Raw genomic sequence first — 16,418 nt, 5'->3', positions numbered from 1 at the left:
TCACGCTCGTGATGGGAAACAGCTGATCGGTCGAGTTCAACATGTCGTTTTTACAGAAGCTTTTTATTTGAGTTAAAAAGGACAGATTCAGGTTGTATTTGTCTGATTTGGAAGGTTTCGCCTGTTAGACAGAATAAATGTTTATCTGTCAGGGAGGATCAATACGTTGCGATTAATGATCAATAAACTGCACACAATATATCGCAGTTCATTCTGTTGTGTTCTCGTTAAATTAATGTATTTAACGACATTAAAACATCTGGTAAAATTCTAAATAACATCTGCACAGATGTGACAGTCTTCTGTTTTTATCAGCAGTTGAAAATTGTCCTGTACTTTTTTCTTCCTTTGTATTTTACTATTCATTAATGTTTTAAGTTTATTAATTGAAAAGATTGCACATTGAAAACCTTCTGTCTCAAGTCAAAAACCTCCAGCTGAGTTGGGCGTAGTGGGCGGGGCATGCGCTGTGACGGGAGTTTCTATTGGTGGATTGACTTCAGCAACGTTTTATGACTTGTGACCAAAGGTTTTAATTTGCAGCCAAGAAGTCGAGTTTCAGAAGCAAAATTCTTCATTCTGACCAAAACTAACAAAACTGTAAAGAGCAAATTTGTTTACAACTCAAATAATTTAATTTTCAGTTTAATTCTCGGCTGACGTCTGCTTTTAATCAGCGCCTCCTCCTCCTGCCTCCTCCTCCTCCTCCTGCCTCCTCCTCCCTCCTCCGCTGCGGTCACCGGACGAAGTTAACGGAAGTTGAAGCACCCGGTTTCGGCCGAGCTGCTGTCGGTTTTATGGCCTCGGTGATCCGAAAGGTAAATATGAAGCTAACGTTAGCCTCAGTTCAACTGGTGTTGTTTGGCTCTTAATGTCCCGGATGTTCTCTGCTGCTGCTGCTCTCCCCGAGCTAACCGCTAGCGAGCTAACGGACGCTAACGTGTTGTTTACGTCGTGTTTATGAACACAAACATCTCCATTAAAGGTTTTCCTCGTGTTCGCAGAAAGCTGCGACAGAAGGATCTTTTTCTGCAGGTGGGAATTATTAAGTGTGTGAGCTGTAAACTAAGCAGCTAAGTTAGCAGGCTAGGCTACATCAGGCCACAGACAAGGACCGGAAGTAGGCCTTAACGTCCCGCGTGGTGGGTCAGAATACATTTGATTAATCAGGTACTCACCGAATATTAACACATAGCAAGAGATTTGTAACCTTTAATGGAGCAATATATTGATAAAGCACATAGTGCAGTGAACCAGTGTACAGATGGTAATACAACTAAATCTAATTTCAACGTGGACTAATGAATAAATAACAGTTGTGATTTTGTGCATCTCTTGCATGACGTCAGAACCAGTTTTAGGATTTCTTCTTCCTGAAAGAGCAGCGTTGTCCAGCAATCTACCATCTTACATTTTACTGGCAGTAACAGACACCATAATCCAAAGTTATTCATTTTATACATGCAAAAATGTGAAAAGAGAAAATACACATCATTATTCTTCTAACTACACATCAACATCAGAGGTTTTTCCTGGTTCAAAATGAGGCGGAGGTGGTGACTTGAGCAGGTTTTTAGAAGCAACATATTTGAGGACTTCTGTTATTTACATTCTTTAAGAAAAGATGTTGAAGTGTGTTAATCTACAGTGAAAAAAAGAAACGTCTGAAATGTTGCTCTGGCAGTGTAGTTGAACATCAATACAACATAAAAGCCTTCATTTAAACATGTCAAAGCCCAACAACATGATTTTATCTTGTTTTCAGATCATTTGACATGATAACACCTGCAGTTTTTTTTAATTCTAGTTAGAGATTGAAATGTTTTAATTTCATTGTTGTGTTCATGAAGTGTTTTGTCCACAACTTTTTGTAAAAAGTTTCTAGGAAAAGCAATAGTTTTATTTATTTATTATTTTTCAACGTTATTTTTTGATGCTACAGGTCCCGTCTGAAGGAGGAAGGAAAGTCAACCGCCACCGAGGAAAAATGAACTCCTCGAAAAAGGTGAGAAAATAACTTAAAATGGTACAAGCTGATGCACAAGACTGCTTATTATTAAAAGTGTGTGCAGCACATGAGATGCCGTTATACATTCAGGTCACGAAGCTCCAACTCAACATGTAAATGCTGCTATGTCTGATGTGTGTTTTGTTTTTGGCTGTTATCACTATATGGATGTAGAGGACATGTTAGCGGTTGGTTTATAAAATCACTGTTTAATCATTATATTTAACCTTTGTGTTTTCTTCGTGGACACAATACGAGAGCTGCGTAGTCCTATAATGGAAAATGTATCAACATTTCTTTGTCAAACCTTAGCAGTTTTTTTTATTATTATTATTTATGGTCAATAGACCTAATTTTTATGAAATCTTTAGTAATTTCTTGATGGATTATCACAGACTGGTTTCATATTTTAATTGGGGTGAAACCATTTCATATTTTCCAATGTCAGCAAATCGTCCCACCTGTTGTCCTCCTCGTCTGTTTTTTAGAGTTTGTAGGGCAGAATGAAAAATTCATCACGCATGTTTTTGTCAAACCTCATCAGCCAAATTCATTCCAACTCATTGACAGGTTTTACAATTTTTATTTAAAATGTTCGGTCATTAGACCTTTCTTATGAAATTATCACTAATTTTGGATGAAAAAATAAGCCAAAATTGGGCATTATTTTTACAATAAATAAGATCAAAGGAACATTTCTTGATGGAATATCACTGTTTGGTGCCTGTCATAGTTTTATAAATTTTTTTTAATGTGAAATGGTCTGGTCGCACCACCGGGTCATTTGTGAGCTGTCGAGGACCACAGATACTATATTTTCTTTTCAAGCAACCGTAATTAAATTTTAGTTTGTTGTTGTTTTTTTTTCTGTCATTTTGGGAAATTAAATGACAAATAATTAACCCATTTTTGATCAAAAGTGGTTTTGAAACTGGGTCACAAAAGACCTGATTACATGGGGAGGGTTAAAAGAGCCCTTTTCTTTATGCAGCTGCAGCTTTATTAAGGCCCGAGTACCGAAGAAAATATATATATTTATATATATATATGTTTTGTTCGACTTTGTCAATGGGCGTCTCCATGGTGATGCGGCAAAGTTTGATGTCTCGCTGTGAAACAGGAAGTTGATGTTTAAGGTCAGAGGATGCTTGAAACCTCACGAAACGTGTCACATACATCCGGCGTGGTGAGACGATGCATCTGATATGTGTTTTGCGAGTGGGCGTGGCCAAACGGCTCGCCAGTGCCCCCTAAATTGCAGCCCCGGCACCTAGTTTCACCTAAATGTACCAAATTTGTTGGCCGTGTATCACATCGAGATGTACCGAAAAGTCTCTTGGCATCATGAATTTGTTTTCGTCGATCGGTGTGACCGTGTTATGGTGGCCATTTTGAGCGTCTCCCCATTAACCTACAACTGACTGTAACATTTCAGTACCTATTCCGATCTTCCTCAAACATTACATCTTTGATAGCAGTCCAGCCCTGAAGAAACCTGATAGTCATATTTAGTCTTAGTCATAGCGCCTCCTGCTGGAGAAAGAAAACAAGACAAAAATAGCATCTTTAAGCTGAGATATGCGTCCCTCTTTGCTTCGAGGAGCCGTCGCGCAACATGCGAGGGCTCATATATCACTGCTTGCAGTTTTAATTATCATCATTTGTTGTGTCGTCTACTGGTGAAGCAAACCACAGGTTATATCACCAGTCCCTCTGGATGTGTTGCTGCCATCAAATTAAAAATGAGCACATTTTTCATACAACGATAATACATGTCGATATGTTGTCTTTGTTCTGTTTGCAATTAAATATGGTTTCAGAGATTTGCAAATAGTTTGCATTCTGTTTTATTTACATTTCACATCTCGTCCCAACTTTTTCTGAAACGGGGTTGTACATCCGAAGAGTTTTTTTTGTGTGTGTGTAACTTCCTGGCTGACCTTTCACCTTTAAGTGACAATTGCAGTTTTTAGTTTCAACAACATTGTTCGTACGAACTGTACAGATCAAAGAGTTTTTAAGAAGAAGGGGATGAATATCAGTCCTGGTTGGTAACTGTGGTTCTTACCAATGAGGAACTTGTGCCAAATGGATTGCCAGACATCCTTGTGAGACTTGTAGGATAAGATTGTTCCACGAATGCATTTCACTTACTGTCTGTTGAAAATAAAATATAACATCTGTGGTCCTCGTGGGTCACAAATGACCCGGTGGTGCGACCGCCCCTTCAAAGCTCCACGTGACAATCTGTTTTAGCTAAACCTTCGATTTGCATTTACCTGACAAGACTACAACCCCCCAAATAAGACACACACACACACACACACACACTCACGTTCACAAGTGCAGCTGTCCTAACTCGTCCTTTGATGTTCCTTTCCCAACACGGGACCGCAACATAAAAAAAAACCACACACACACCAGGTGTGTGAAAATTAGTTGAGTTGGAATGACGTTGACTCACAAAATGTGCCGCAGAATTGGGCGATAATTTATGTGCAATGTTCTAAAATATCAAACAAGACTGTTTCAAATCTTTTAAAAAATTAATTGGTTTCAAAACAATTTTTGTACAAAACTGTGACAGGCACCAGACAGTGATATTCCATCAAGAAGTTTTCCTTTGATGTTATTTATCCTACAAATGATCAATTTTGGCTTCTTTTTTACTCAAAAATGATTTATAATTTCAGAAGAAATGAGGTCTAATGACTAAATAAAAAGCGTAAAACCAGTGTCGGCGAGTTGGAATGAAGTAGGCTGACGAGGTTTGACAAAATAATTTGTGATTAATTTTCCATTATGCCTTACAAGCACTGAAAAACAAACTGGATCAGTTTTGACAACAGGTGTGACTATTTGCTGCCATCAGAAAATATGAAATGGTTTAAAAAAAAAAAAATATGACGTACCAGTCTGTGATGATCCGTCAAGAAATTACAATTTAATTTTCATTATAATAACAATAATTCACACTTTTTTTTTTACTCAAAGATGAGTAAAAATTTTGTGAAAATGAGTTTTATTGACTGTAAATATATATATATATATACATATATATATATATATCTACAGTGGGTACGGAAAGTATTCAGACCCCTTTAAATGTTTCACTCTTTGTTTCATTGCAGCCATTTGCTAAAATCAAAAAAGTTCATTTTATTTCTCATTAATGTACACTCAGCACCCCATCTTGACAGAAAAAAACAGAAATGTAGAAATTTGTGCAAATTTATTAAAAAAGACAAACTGAAATATCACATGATCATAAGTATTCAGACCCTTTGCTGTGACACTCATATTTAACTCACATACTGTCCATTTCTTCTTGATGCTCCTTGAGATGGTTCTACTCCTTCATTGGAGTCCAGCTGTGTTTAATTAAACTGATTGGACTTGATTAGGAAAGGCACACACCTGTCTATATAAGACCTTACAGCTCACAGTGCATGTCAGAGCAAATGAGAATCATGAGGTCGAAGGAACTGTCCAAGGAGCTCAGAGACAGAATTGTGGCAAGGCACAGATCTGGCCAAGGTTACAACATAATTTCTGCAGCACTCAAGGTTCCTAAGAGCACAGTGGCCTCCATAATCCTTAAATGGAAGAAGTTTGGGACGACCAGAACTCTTCCTAGACCCGGCCGTCCAGCCAAACTGAGCAATCGTGGGAGAAGAGCCTTGGTGAGAGAGGTAAAGAAGAACCCAAAGATCACTGTGGCTGAGCTCCAGAGATGCAGTAGGGAGATGGGAGAAAGTTCCACAAAGTCAACTATCACTGCAGCCCTCCACCAGTCGGGGCTTTATGGCAGAGTGGCCCGACGGAAGCCTCTCCTCAGTGCAAGACATATGAAAGCCCGCATAGAGTTTGCCAAAAAACACATGAAGGACTCCCAGACTATGAGAAATAAGATTCTCTGGTCTGATGAGACCAAGATTGAACTTTTTGGCGTTAATTCTAAGCGGTATGTGTGGAGAAAACCAGGCACTGCTCATCACCTGCCCAATACAATCCCAACAGTGAAACATGGTGGTGGCAGCATCATGCTATGGGGGTGTTTTTCAGCTGCAGGGACAGGACGACCGGTTGCAATTGAAGGAAAGATGAATGCGGCCAAGTACAGAGATATCCTGGAAGAAAACCTCTTCCAGAGTGCTCTGGACCTCAGACTGGGCCGAAGGTTCACCTTCCAACAAGACAATGACCCGAAGCACACAGCTAAAATAACAAAGGAGTGGCTTCGGAACAACTCTGTGACCATTCTTGACTGGCCCAGCCAGAGCCCTGACCTAAACCCAGTTGAGCATCTCTGGAGAGACCTGAAAATGGCTGTCCACCAACGTTCACCATCCAACCTGACGGAACTGGAGAGGATCTGCAAGGAAGAATGGCAGAGGATCCCCAAATCCAGGTGTGAAAAGCTTGTTGCATCATTCCCAAGAAGACTCATGGCTGTACGAGCTCAAAAGGGTGCTTCTACTCAATACTGAGCAAAGGGTCTGAATACTTATGACCATGTGATATTTCAGTTTTTCTTTTTTAATAAATTTGCACAAATTCCTACATTTCTGTTTTTTTCTGTCAACATGGGGTGCTGAGTGTACATTAATGAGAAATAAAATGAACTTTTTTGATTTTAGCAAATGGCTGCAATGAAACAAAGAGTGAAACATTTAAAGGGGTCTGAATACTTTCCGTACCCACTATATATATATATATATATATATATATATATATATATATATATATATATATATATATATATATATATATATATATATATATATATATATATATATATATATATATATATATATATATAAAACCAGTGTCAATACGTTGGAATCAAGTTGGATGACGAGGTTTGAAAAAAAAAAAAAAAAAATTATAAATTTTTCATTATAGGACTGATTATTTGCTGCCATCGGAAAATATGAAATGGTTTAAAAAAAAAAAAAAAACAAATACGACGAACGCAGCTCTCGTAATGTGTCCGCGAAGAAAGCTTGAAGGTTAAACATGTCAAAGCCCAACAACATTATTTTATCTTGTTTTCAGATCATTTGACATGATAACACCTGCAGTTTTTTTTAATTCTAATTAGAGATTGAAATGTTTTAATTTCATTGTTGTGTTCATGAAGTGTTTTGTCCACAACTTTTTGTAAAAAGTTTCTAGGAAAAGCAATAGTTTTATTTATTTATTATTTTTCAACGTTATTTTTTGATGTTACAGGTCCCGTCTGAAGGAGGAAGGAAAGTCAACCGCCACCGAGGAAAAATGAACTCCTCGAAAAAGGTGAGAAAATAACTTAAAATGGTACAAGCTGATGCACAAGACTGCTTATTATTAAAAGTGTGTGCAGCACATGAGATGCCGTTATATATTCAGGTCACGAAGCTCCAACTCAACATGTAAATGCTGCTATGTCTGATGTGTGTTTTGTTTTTGGCTGTTATCACTATATGGATGTAGAGGACATGTTAGCGGTTGGTTTATAAAATCACTGTTTAATCATTATATTTAACCTTTGTGTTTTCTTCGCGAACACAATACGAGAGCTGCGTAGTCCTATAATGGAAAATGTATCAACATTTCTTTGTCAAACCTTAGCAGTTTTTTTTTATTATTTATGGTCAATAGACCTAATTTTTATGAAATCTTTAGTAATTTCTTGATGGATTATCACAGACTGGTTTCATATTTTTTCGGGGGAAACCATTTCATATTTTTTTTTTTGGGGGGGGGAAACCATTTCATATTTTTTTGGGTGAAACCATTTCATATTTTTTCGGGGGCCTGTCATAGTTTTGTCCACCGAAGGTGCGAAAGCCCTATTGTTATTCAAGCGATTATTTTTCTCTTTAGGGCCCGAGGACCGAAGGTGTGATATGTGTTTTGCGAGTGGGCGTGGCCAAATGGCTTGCTAGCGCCCCCTAAAGAGATGCCCCGGGGGCCACATTTACCTACATACATGAAATCCGGTGGACACGTGTATCACACCGAGACACACAAAAAAGTTACATTGCACCGTTACGTCAACTCGACAGGAGGTCCGCCATTTTTAATTTAGTTGCCATTTTGGGCGATTCGCGCATGTTGTACTTTAACGAACTCCTACGGATTTTGTCAGACCGACCTGAATTTTTTTCTGTGCAGTTAACATGTTTGGGATTAGAAGTTATCAAAATAATTAATTTTTGTTGATGCGTGTGCCCGTAAAGTGGCGGCCATTTTGAGGGTCTCCCCATGAAACTGCAAGTTGCTTTTAAATCTTATGTACCGTATTTTTTCGGACTGTAAGGTGCACTTAAAATCCTTAAATTTTCTCAAAAATTGACAGTGCGCCTTATAATCCAGCGCGCCTTATGTATGGTTACTTGTGCTTATTGATCGATTTTATGTGGTACAATGCGCTCAAAAATCTGTCGAAATGTGTAAGTACGACTTTGGTAAGCAACGAAGCCGCTGCGCTCAGTGGATATTCGGAGCATTACGGTACGGTGTCACGACCTGATCGCCCGTAACAGGAATGTAATGTCTGAACTAAAAGTGCATTCATGTGAGGCAGCCCGCGACCGGAGTTTGATTTACCGGACTGTGTTGTTTTGCTTAATGCGCCTTATAATCCGGTGCGCTTTATAGTCCGAAAAATACTGTACATGGACCGACCTTCTCCAAACATCACAGGTATGATAACAGCCCCCCCCTGAAGACCCCTGTGTGGTAATATTCACTCTTGTCATAGCGCCCCCTGGTGGCAACTAGAAATGACACTTTTCATACTTTTACATGCTAAATCGAGCTGGTTAATCCCATGAACCTCAAGTCGGGATCAGAATAACGTAAACATGTTTGAATATATATATATATGTATATATATATATATACATACACACACACACATATATGTATATAAATTTTGTTCGACTTTGTCAATGGGCGTCATGGTATTGCGGCAAAGTTTGATGTCTCGCCGTGAAACAGGAAGTTGATGTTTAAGGTCAAAGGATGCTTGAAACCTCACGAAACGTGTCACATACATCCGGCGTGGTGAGACGATGCATCTGATATGTGTTTTGCGAGTGGGCGTGGCCAAACGGCTCACCAGTGCCCCCTAAATTGCAGCCCCGGCACCTAGTTTCACCTAAATGCACCAAATTTGTTGGCCGTGTATCACATCGAGATGTACCGAAAAGTCTCTTGGCATCATGAATTTGTTTTCGTCGATTGGTGTGACCGTGTTATGGTGGCCATTTTGAGCGTCTCCCCATTAACCTACAACTGACTGTAACATTTCAGTACCTATTCCGATCTTCCTCAAACATTACATCTTTGATAGCAGTCCAGCCCTGAAGAAACCTGATAGTCATATTTCGTCTTAGTCATAGCGCCTCCTGCTGGAGAAAGAAAACAAGACAAAAATAGCATCTTTAAGGTGAGATATGCGTCCCTCTTTGCTTCGAGGAGCCGTCGCGCAACATGCGAGGGCTCATATATCACTGCTTGCAGTTTTAATTATCATCATTTGTTGTGTCGTCTACTGGTGAAGCAAACCACAGGTTATATCACCAGTCCCTCTGGATGTGTTGCTGCCATCAAATTAAAAATGAGCACATTTTTCATACAACGATAATACATGTCGATATGTTGTCTTTGTTCTGTTTGCAATTAAATATGGTTTCGAGAGATTTGCAAATAGTTTGCATTCTGTTTTTATTTACATTTTCACATCTCGTCCCAACTTTTTCTGAAACGGGGTTGTACATCCGAAGAGTTTTTTTTCGTGTGTGTAACTTCCTGGCTGACTTTTCACCTTTAAGTGACAATTACAGTTTTTAGTTTCAACAACATTGTTCGTACGAATTGTACAGATCAAAGAGTTTTTAAGAAGAAGGGGATGAATATCAGTCCTGGTTGGTAACTGTGGTTCTTACCAATGAGGAACTTGTACCAAATGGCTTGCCAGACATCCTTGTGAGACTTGTAGGATAAGATTGTTCCACGAATGCATTTCACTTACTGTCTGTTTGTGTCTTTGTCTGTTGTCATAGGAACATGAAAGCAAAAACGGAGCGAAACATGAGTTCCCTCAGGAGGATGACGGAGCTCCCCCAACAACAGCAAACCAAGATAAACCAATGAGTCATTTACAATCTCATGAACACATCCACAGTGGAGATAAACCATACAGCTGTGATCAGTGTGGGAAATCTTTTAACCGAATGAGCCATTTAAAAAGTCATCAACTCATCCACAGTGGAGTTAAAGCATACACCTGTGATCAGTGTGGGAACAGTTTTCGTCGGCAGAATAAGTTAAAAATTCATCAACTCATCCACAGTGGAGTTAAACCACATAGCTGTGATCAGTGTGGGAAGTTTTTTCGCCACATGAGTACCTTAAAAAGTCATCAACTCATCCACAGTGGAGTTAAAGCATACAGCTGTGATCAGTGTGGGAAGAGTTTTAGTCGGCAGGATAAGTTAAAAGATCATCAACTCTTCCACAGTGGCGTTAAACCATACACCTGTGATCTGTGTGGGAAGAGTTTTAGTCAGATGGGTTATTTAAAAATTCACCAGCTCATCCACAGTGGAGTTAAACCACACACCTGTGATCAGTGTGGGAAGAGTTTTAGTCAGATGGGTACTTTAAAAAGTCACCAGCTCATCCACACTGGAGAAAAACCACACACCTGTGATCAGTGTGGGAAGAGTTTTTCTGAGAGGTCTTCTCTTACGAGACATTATCTCATCCACAATGAAGTTAAACCATACAGCTGTGGTCAGTGTGGGAAGTCTTTTAGCCGCGCGAATACTTTTAAAATTCATCAACTCAACCACAGTGGAGTTCAACCATACAGCTGTGGTCAGTGTGGGAAGTCTTTTAATCACATGAGTACCTTAAAAACTCATCAACTCATCCACAGTGGAGTGAAACCATACAACTGTAATCAGTGTGGGAAGAGTTTTACTGATAGGTCTTCTCTTACAAAGCATGAGCTCGTCCACAGTGAAGTTAAACCATACACCTGTGATCTGTGTGGGAAGTCTTTTAAACGCGCGAGTACCTTTAAAATTCATCAACTCATCCACAGTGAAGTTAAACCATACACCTGCGACCTGTGTGGAAAGTCTTTTAACCGCACGTTTACCTTTAAAAGGCATCAACTCATCCACCGTGGAGCTAAATCATACAGCTGTGATCAGTGTGGGAAGTCTTTTACTCTACAGAATCAGTTAAAAACTCACAAACTCACCCATTCTGGAGAGAGATTGTCCCACTGCGACAAGACTTCTACATCTTCAGGTTCCCCTAATCGACACCAAACGATCCACACCAGAGAGACACCATTCAACTGCAGTCACTGTGAGGTATGTAAAAATATTGTCTTTATAAAAGTTTTGAAATTATTCTGAATCTTTTTTTTTTTATCCAGATCAGATTTGAATATTCAACGTTGCTCTGAGGTCTTTTGAAACATTTTCTTTTAAGTTTAGCCAGACTATTTACAGCAACTCCCATCAGTGTCATTATGTGAGGGCGTCATCAGCTCTACTTTTAAGTAAAGGTAGTGCGACGGATCCAAACCTGTGTTTCAGGAATCTAAAACATGTCTTCCTTTCTCTGTCAATAATTCGGTTTAATTTCAGTTCCAATTCAAGACAACTTTTTTAAAACACTTGTTGGCTGACTCACGAGGAGTCGTGACAATTTAGCACATATTGTTGTCTTTGTTCCATTTCCAATTAAATATGGGTTTGAGAGATTTGTAAATTTGCATTATGTTTTTATTTACATTTCACATCTCGTCCTAACTTTTTCTGAAATGGTTTTGGATCAGAAGAGTTTTTTTTGTGCGTGTGTAACTTCCTGGCCGACGTTTCACCTTTTTAAGTGACAATTGCCAATTCGTGACAATTAGGTTAAACATTATTTGAATGAATCGTACAGATCAAAGAGTTTTTAAGAAGAAGGGGATGAATATCAGTCCTGGTTGGTAACTGTGGTTCCTACCAATGAGGAACTTGTACCAAATGGCTTGCCAGACATCCTTGTGAGACTTGTGGGATAAGATTGTTCCACGAATGCATTTAACTTACTGACTGTTTGTGTATTTGTCTGTTGTCATAGGAACATGAAAGCAAAAATGGAGTGAAACATGAGTTCCCTCAGGAGGATGACGGAGCTCCCCCAACAACAGCAAACCAAGATAAACCAATGAGTCATTTACAATCTCATCAACGCATCCACAGTGGAGATAAACCATACAGCTGTGATCAGTGTGGGAAATCTTTTAACCGAATGAGCCATTTAAAAAGTCATCAATTCATCCACAGTGGAGTTAAACCACACAGCTGTGATCAGTGTGAGAAGAGTTTTCCTGAGAGGTCTTCTCTTACAAGACATCAACTCATCCACAGTGGAGTTAAACCATATAGCTGTGATCAGTGTGGGAAGTCTTTTAACCGGCTGGCTACCTTAAAAAGTCATCAACTAATCCACAGTGGAGTTAAAGCATACAGCTGTGATCAGTGTGGGAAATCTTTTAACCGAATGAGCCATTTAAAAAGTCATCAACTCATCCACAGTGGAGCTAAAGCATACAGCTGTGATCAGTGTGGGAAGAGTTTTCCTGAGAGGTCTTCTCTTACAAGACATCAACTCATCCACAGTGGAGTTAAACCACACAGCTGTGATCAGTGTGGGAAGAGTTTTCCTGAGAGGTCTTCTCTTACAAGACATCAACTCATCCACAGTGGAGTTAAACCATACAGCTGTGGTCAGTGTGGGAAGAGTTTTAACCAGCTGGCTATCTTAAAAAGTCATCAACTCTTCCACAGTGGCCTTAAACCATACACCTGTGATCAGTGTGGGAAGAGTTTTACTCAGATGGGTTATTTAAAAATTCACCAGCTCATCCACAGTGGAGTTAAACCACACAGCTGTGATCAGTGTGGGAAGAGTTTTACTCAGACGCGTCATTTAAAAACTCACCAGCTCATCCACACTGGAGAAAAACCACACACCTGTGATCAGTGTGGGAAGAGTTTTTCTCATAGGTCTTCTTTTAGAAGACATTATCTCATCCACAGTGAAGTTAAACGATACACCTGTGATCTGTGTGGGAAGTCTTATAACCGTGCGAGTGCCTTTAAAATTCATCAACTCAACCACAGTGGAGTTCAACCATACAGCTGTGGTCAGTGTGGAGAGTCTTTTAATCACATGAGTACCTTAAAATGTCATCAACTCATCCACAGTGGAGTGAAACCATACAGCTGTGATCAGTGTGGGAAGAGTTTTTTTGAGAAGTCTTCTCTTACAAAGCATTATCTCGTCCACAGTGAAGTTAAACCACACACCTGTGATCTGTGTGGGAAGTCTTTTAAACGTGCAGGTACCTTTAAAAGGCATCTTTTCATCCACAGTGAAGTTAAACCACACACCTGTGATCTGTGTGGGAAGTCTTTTAGTCTGATGAGTCGTTTAAAAAGGCATCAACTCATCCACAGTGGAACTAAAGCATACAGCTGTGATCAGTGTGAGAAGAGTTTTACTCTGCAGAATCAGTTAAAAACTCACAAACTCACCCACTCCGGAGAGAGACCGTACCACTGTGACCACTGTGACAAGACTTCTACATCTTCAGGTTCCCCTAATCGACACAAAAAGATCCACACCAGAGAGATACCATTCAGCTGCAGTCACTGTGAGGTATGTAAAAATATTGTCTTTCTAAAAGTTTTGAAATTATTTTGAATCTTGATTTTTTTTTTTTTTTTTTTTAACCAGATCAGTTTTGAATATTCAATGGTGTTCTGAGTTCTTTTGAAACTTTTTCTTTTAAGTTTAGCCAGACTATTTACAACAACTCCCATCAGTGTTATTATGTGAGGGCGTCATCAGCTCTACTTTTAAGTAAAGGTAGTGCGACGGATCCAAACCTCTGTTTCAGGAATCTAAAACATGTCTTCCTTTTTCTGTCAATAATTCGGTTCAATTTCAGTTCCAATTCAGGACTATTTTTTTTAACACCCTTGTTGGCTGACTCACGAGGAGTCATGACAATTTAGCTTTCTGTTGTTCGGGAAAAGTTTTGCAGTTGCTTTAAATGTGTAATTTGGCGTGTCATAAATGCATGAAGGAAATACACATCTTTTAGGCTGACAACACTTTTTTAATACACTACCAAAACTAAGAGATGCTCCATCGACTCCAGAATAAAGAAGGTGTGTATTTATTGTAAACTTGTTTATAGTAACTTAATTTTTTGGTGGCAAGTTCCTCCGCATGCGACAGTCAAGCAAAAGATTTGAATAAATATTCACCACAGTGAACACTTGGGATGTCACAACACTAGAAACGCACAATGTGATTGGTTCATATTGAATTACAAGCAAAACCTTCCAAAAAATGTACATTTTGGACAAATAAAGCTCCACTTTATAAGGAAAATACTTTAAAAACAGAAGTATATTGAAGTGCAAAAACAAATTCCCATAGAGTGAGTAAACTTTCCTGTTGCACATTCAAACAGTATATATTTAAAGTAAGCAACCCTAGTATTGCTGGAGCGTTAGAGCAGGGGTGCTTCACACATTTAAGTTGTTCCAAAGCAGCGGTTGGCTGAGTGTTCAGTGCCGATAGGATGGTCGGGTTACAGCTATCGGTGGGCGGGACGTAGTATCGTCGGATTATTTTCAGATGGACCTCCAGAAAACTAATAAGAAGGAGTGACTTTAGCTAACAACACCGAGATAACTGATGGACACATTTTATTCACTTTGGATTTGATGAGAGAAGTTGAATGGGAGTCTATGGAGCCGGAGGCTTTTTGGAGCCGACCTCTAGTGGCACTCGCTGGTATTGCAGCTGAAGACACTTCTGGATCAGAACCATTTTACAGACCTGAAGCTACGAACTCTTTTAAACACCATGTGAGTTTAACACGTAGATGCAGTTTAAACCCCGACAGCATTGCTCTTGCTGCACAAGTGATGCTTTACTTCATAAGCTGAATGTTTTAATTCAAACTGTAAAAATGTCCTCTGATATTGAGACAGCTGCTCCTCATTTCATGTAAGGCATTATTAAATGTTGCAGGAAACCCTGACATCCACTGATTTTGTGTATCTCTTTTGTTTAGAAGCAGAGCATTGCAGGTGCACAAATCCACACGGGAAAGAAATTGTTCAAGAGCCGACACTGTGAGAAAAGCTTCTCGACCTCTGGTAATCACACACGACATGAAGGTGTTCACACCGGAGAGGATTCAGACACCTGTGACCTACGAGATCACGCAGAGGAGAAATCCTCCTCATCCTTAGATGGCAGGAAGACGCACAATGTCGCCCAAAGAGAGCAAAGATCCTCTTCTGGTGTCGAAGTCACACTTTAAAAAAACTTGAGATCAGGCTTCACAGAGTTCAGACTTAAACTCTTGTGAAGTGTCTCAGCTAATGTCACACTTGTGTTGTCTTTATTAATCTTTCTGTTTCTGAGGTCTGGTGAGATGACTGTAATTTTTGGAGTATATTGTGAGATATTAGATTGTAAGTTTATTTTTTTTTAATGCTGCTCATGTGGTGATTCGTTTGTTGAAGCAAGGGTGGAGAAACCCGGTTAAATTGGAGTATTACATGGAGGGTATGATAGTCAATCTTTTTAATCCAAAAACCAAAAGTAGTTTTGATGCATGGACAACCCTGTTACCAACAAAAAGTTGGGACGCTGCGTAAAATGTAAATAAAAACAGAATGCAATGATTTGCAAATCACATAAACCCATATATAAATGGAAATAAACAAAAGACAACATATCAAAAGTTGAAACTGATCGATTTGATTGTTTTATGAACAATATCAGCTGATTTTGTATTTGATGGCAGCAACACGTTTTCAAAAAGTTGGAACGGGGCAACAAAAGACTGGAACAGTTGTGTAACGCAAAAAAAACAAAAAACATCTGTTGGAACATCTCATAACTAATTAGGTTAATTGGCATCAGATCAATAACGTGAAGATGAAATGGAAAACTGTCCTGTGATCTGACCAATCAAAATCTGAAATTATTTTTCTATAATATGTTTTCTTGTTGACTTTTATTTGTTTAATTTTATGCCTTTTATTAGTTTTTTTATGCATCTAAATTCTTTTCTATATTTTTAAATGGTCCGATATGTCTGTTTTTATTGTGAAACACTGCATGTCATTTTCTTGCTGTAAAACCCTTTGAGCTGAATTTCCTGAATGAAAAATGCTTTACAAATAAAGTTTATAAAATGCTGGATGTCTCATAATTTTTCTCCAACTAAAAACCAAATCAGAAATCACCTTTTTCAGTCTCCTAAAATTCATCCCTGCTTCAGAATGACATCTTTCTGAACCCTCACCATAAACCTTGG

At 38.9% G+C, this 16,418-nt stretch overlaps 1 protein-coding gene across 1 annotated transcript; it reads left to right on the top strand.

Moving 5' to 3' along the window:
• The first annotated feature begins 529 nt into the window (after nucleotides 1-529).
• On the top strand, nucleotides 530-16,294 carry LOC138213810 (zinc finger protein 729-like). Its single transcript, XM_069175084.1, has 6 exons — nucleotides 530-818; nucleotides 1,943-2,005; nucleotides 7,244-7,306; nucleotides 10,063-11,385; nucleotides 12,146-13,729; nucleotides 15,162-16,294. The coding sequence occupies exons 1-6, from the start codon at nucleotides 798-800 to the stop codon at nucleotides 15,411-15,413; spliced, it is 3,306 nt and encodes a 1,101-aa protein (XP_069031185.1). The 5' UTR covers nucleotides 530-797; the 3' UTR covers nucleotides 15,414-16,294.
• Nucleotides 16,295-16,418: the final 124 nt, after the last annotated feature.

The sequence above is a fragment of the Embiotoca jacksoni genome, unplaced genomic scaffold, assembly GCF_022577435.1.
Source record: "Embiotoca jacksoni isolate LCO1_2020_lvr unplaced genomic scaffold, fEmbJac1.0.p SCAF_64, whole genome shotgun sequence".
Lineage (NCBI taxonomy): Eukaryota > Metazoa > Chordata > Actinopteri > Embiotocidae > Embiotoca > Embiotoca jacksoni.
This window is presented reverse-complemented; position numbering and strand designations above follow the sequence as displayed.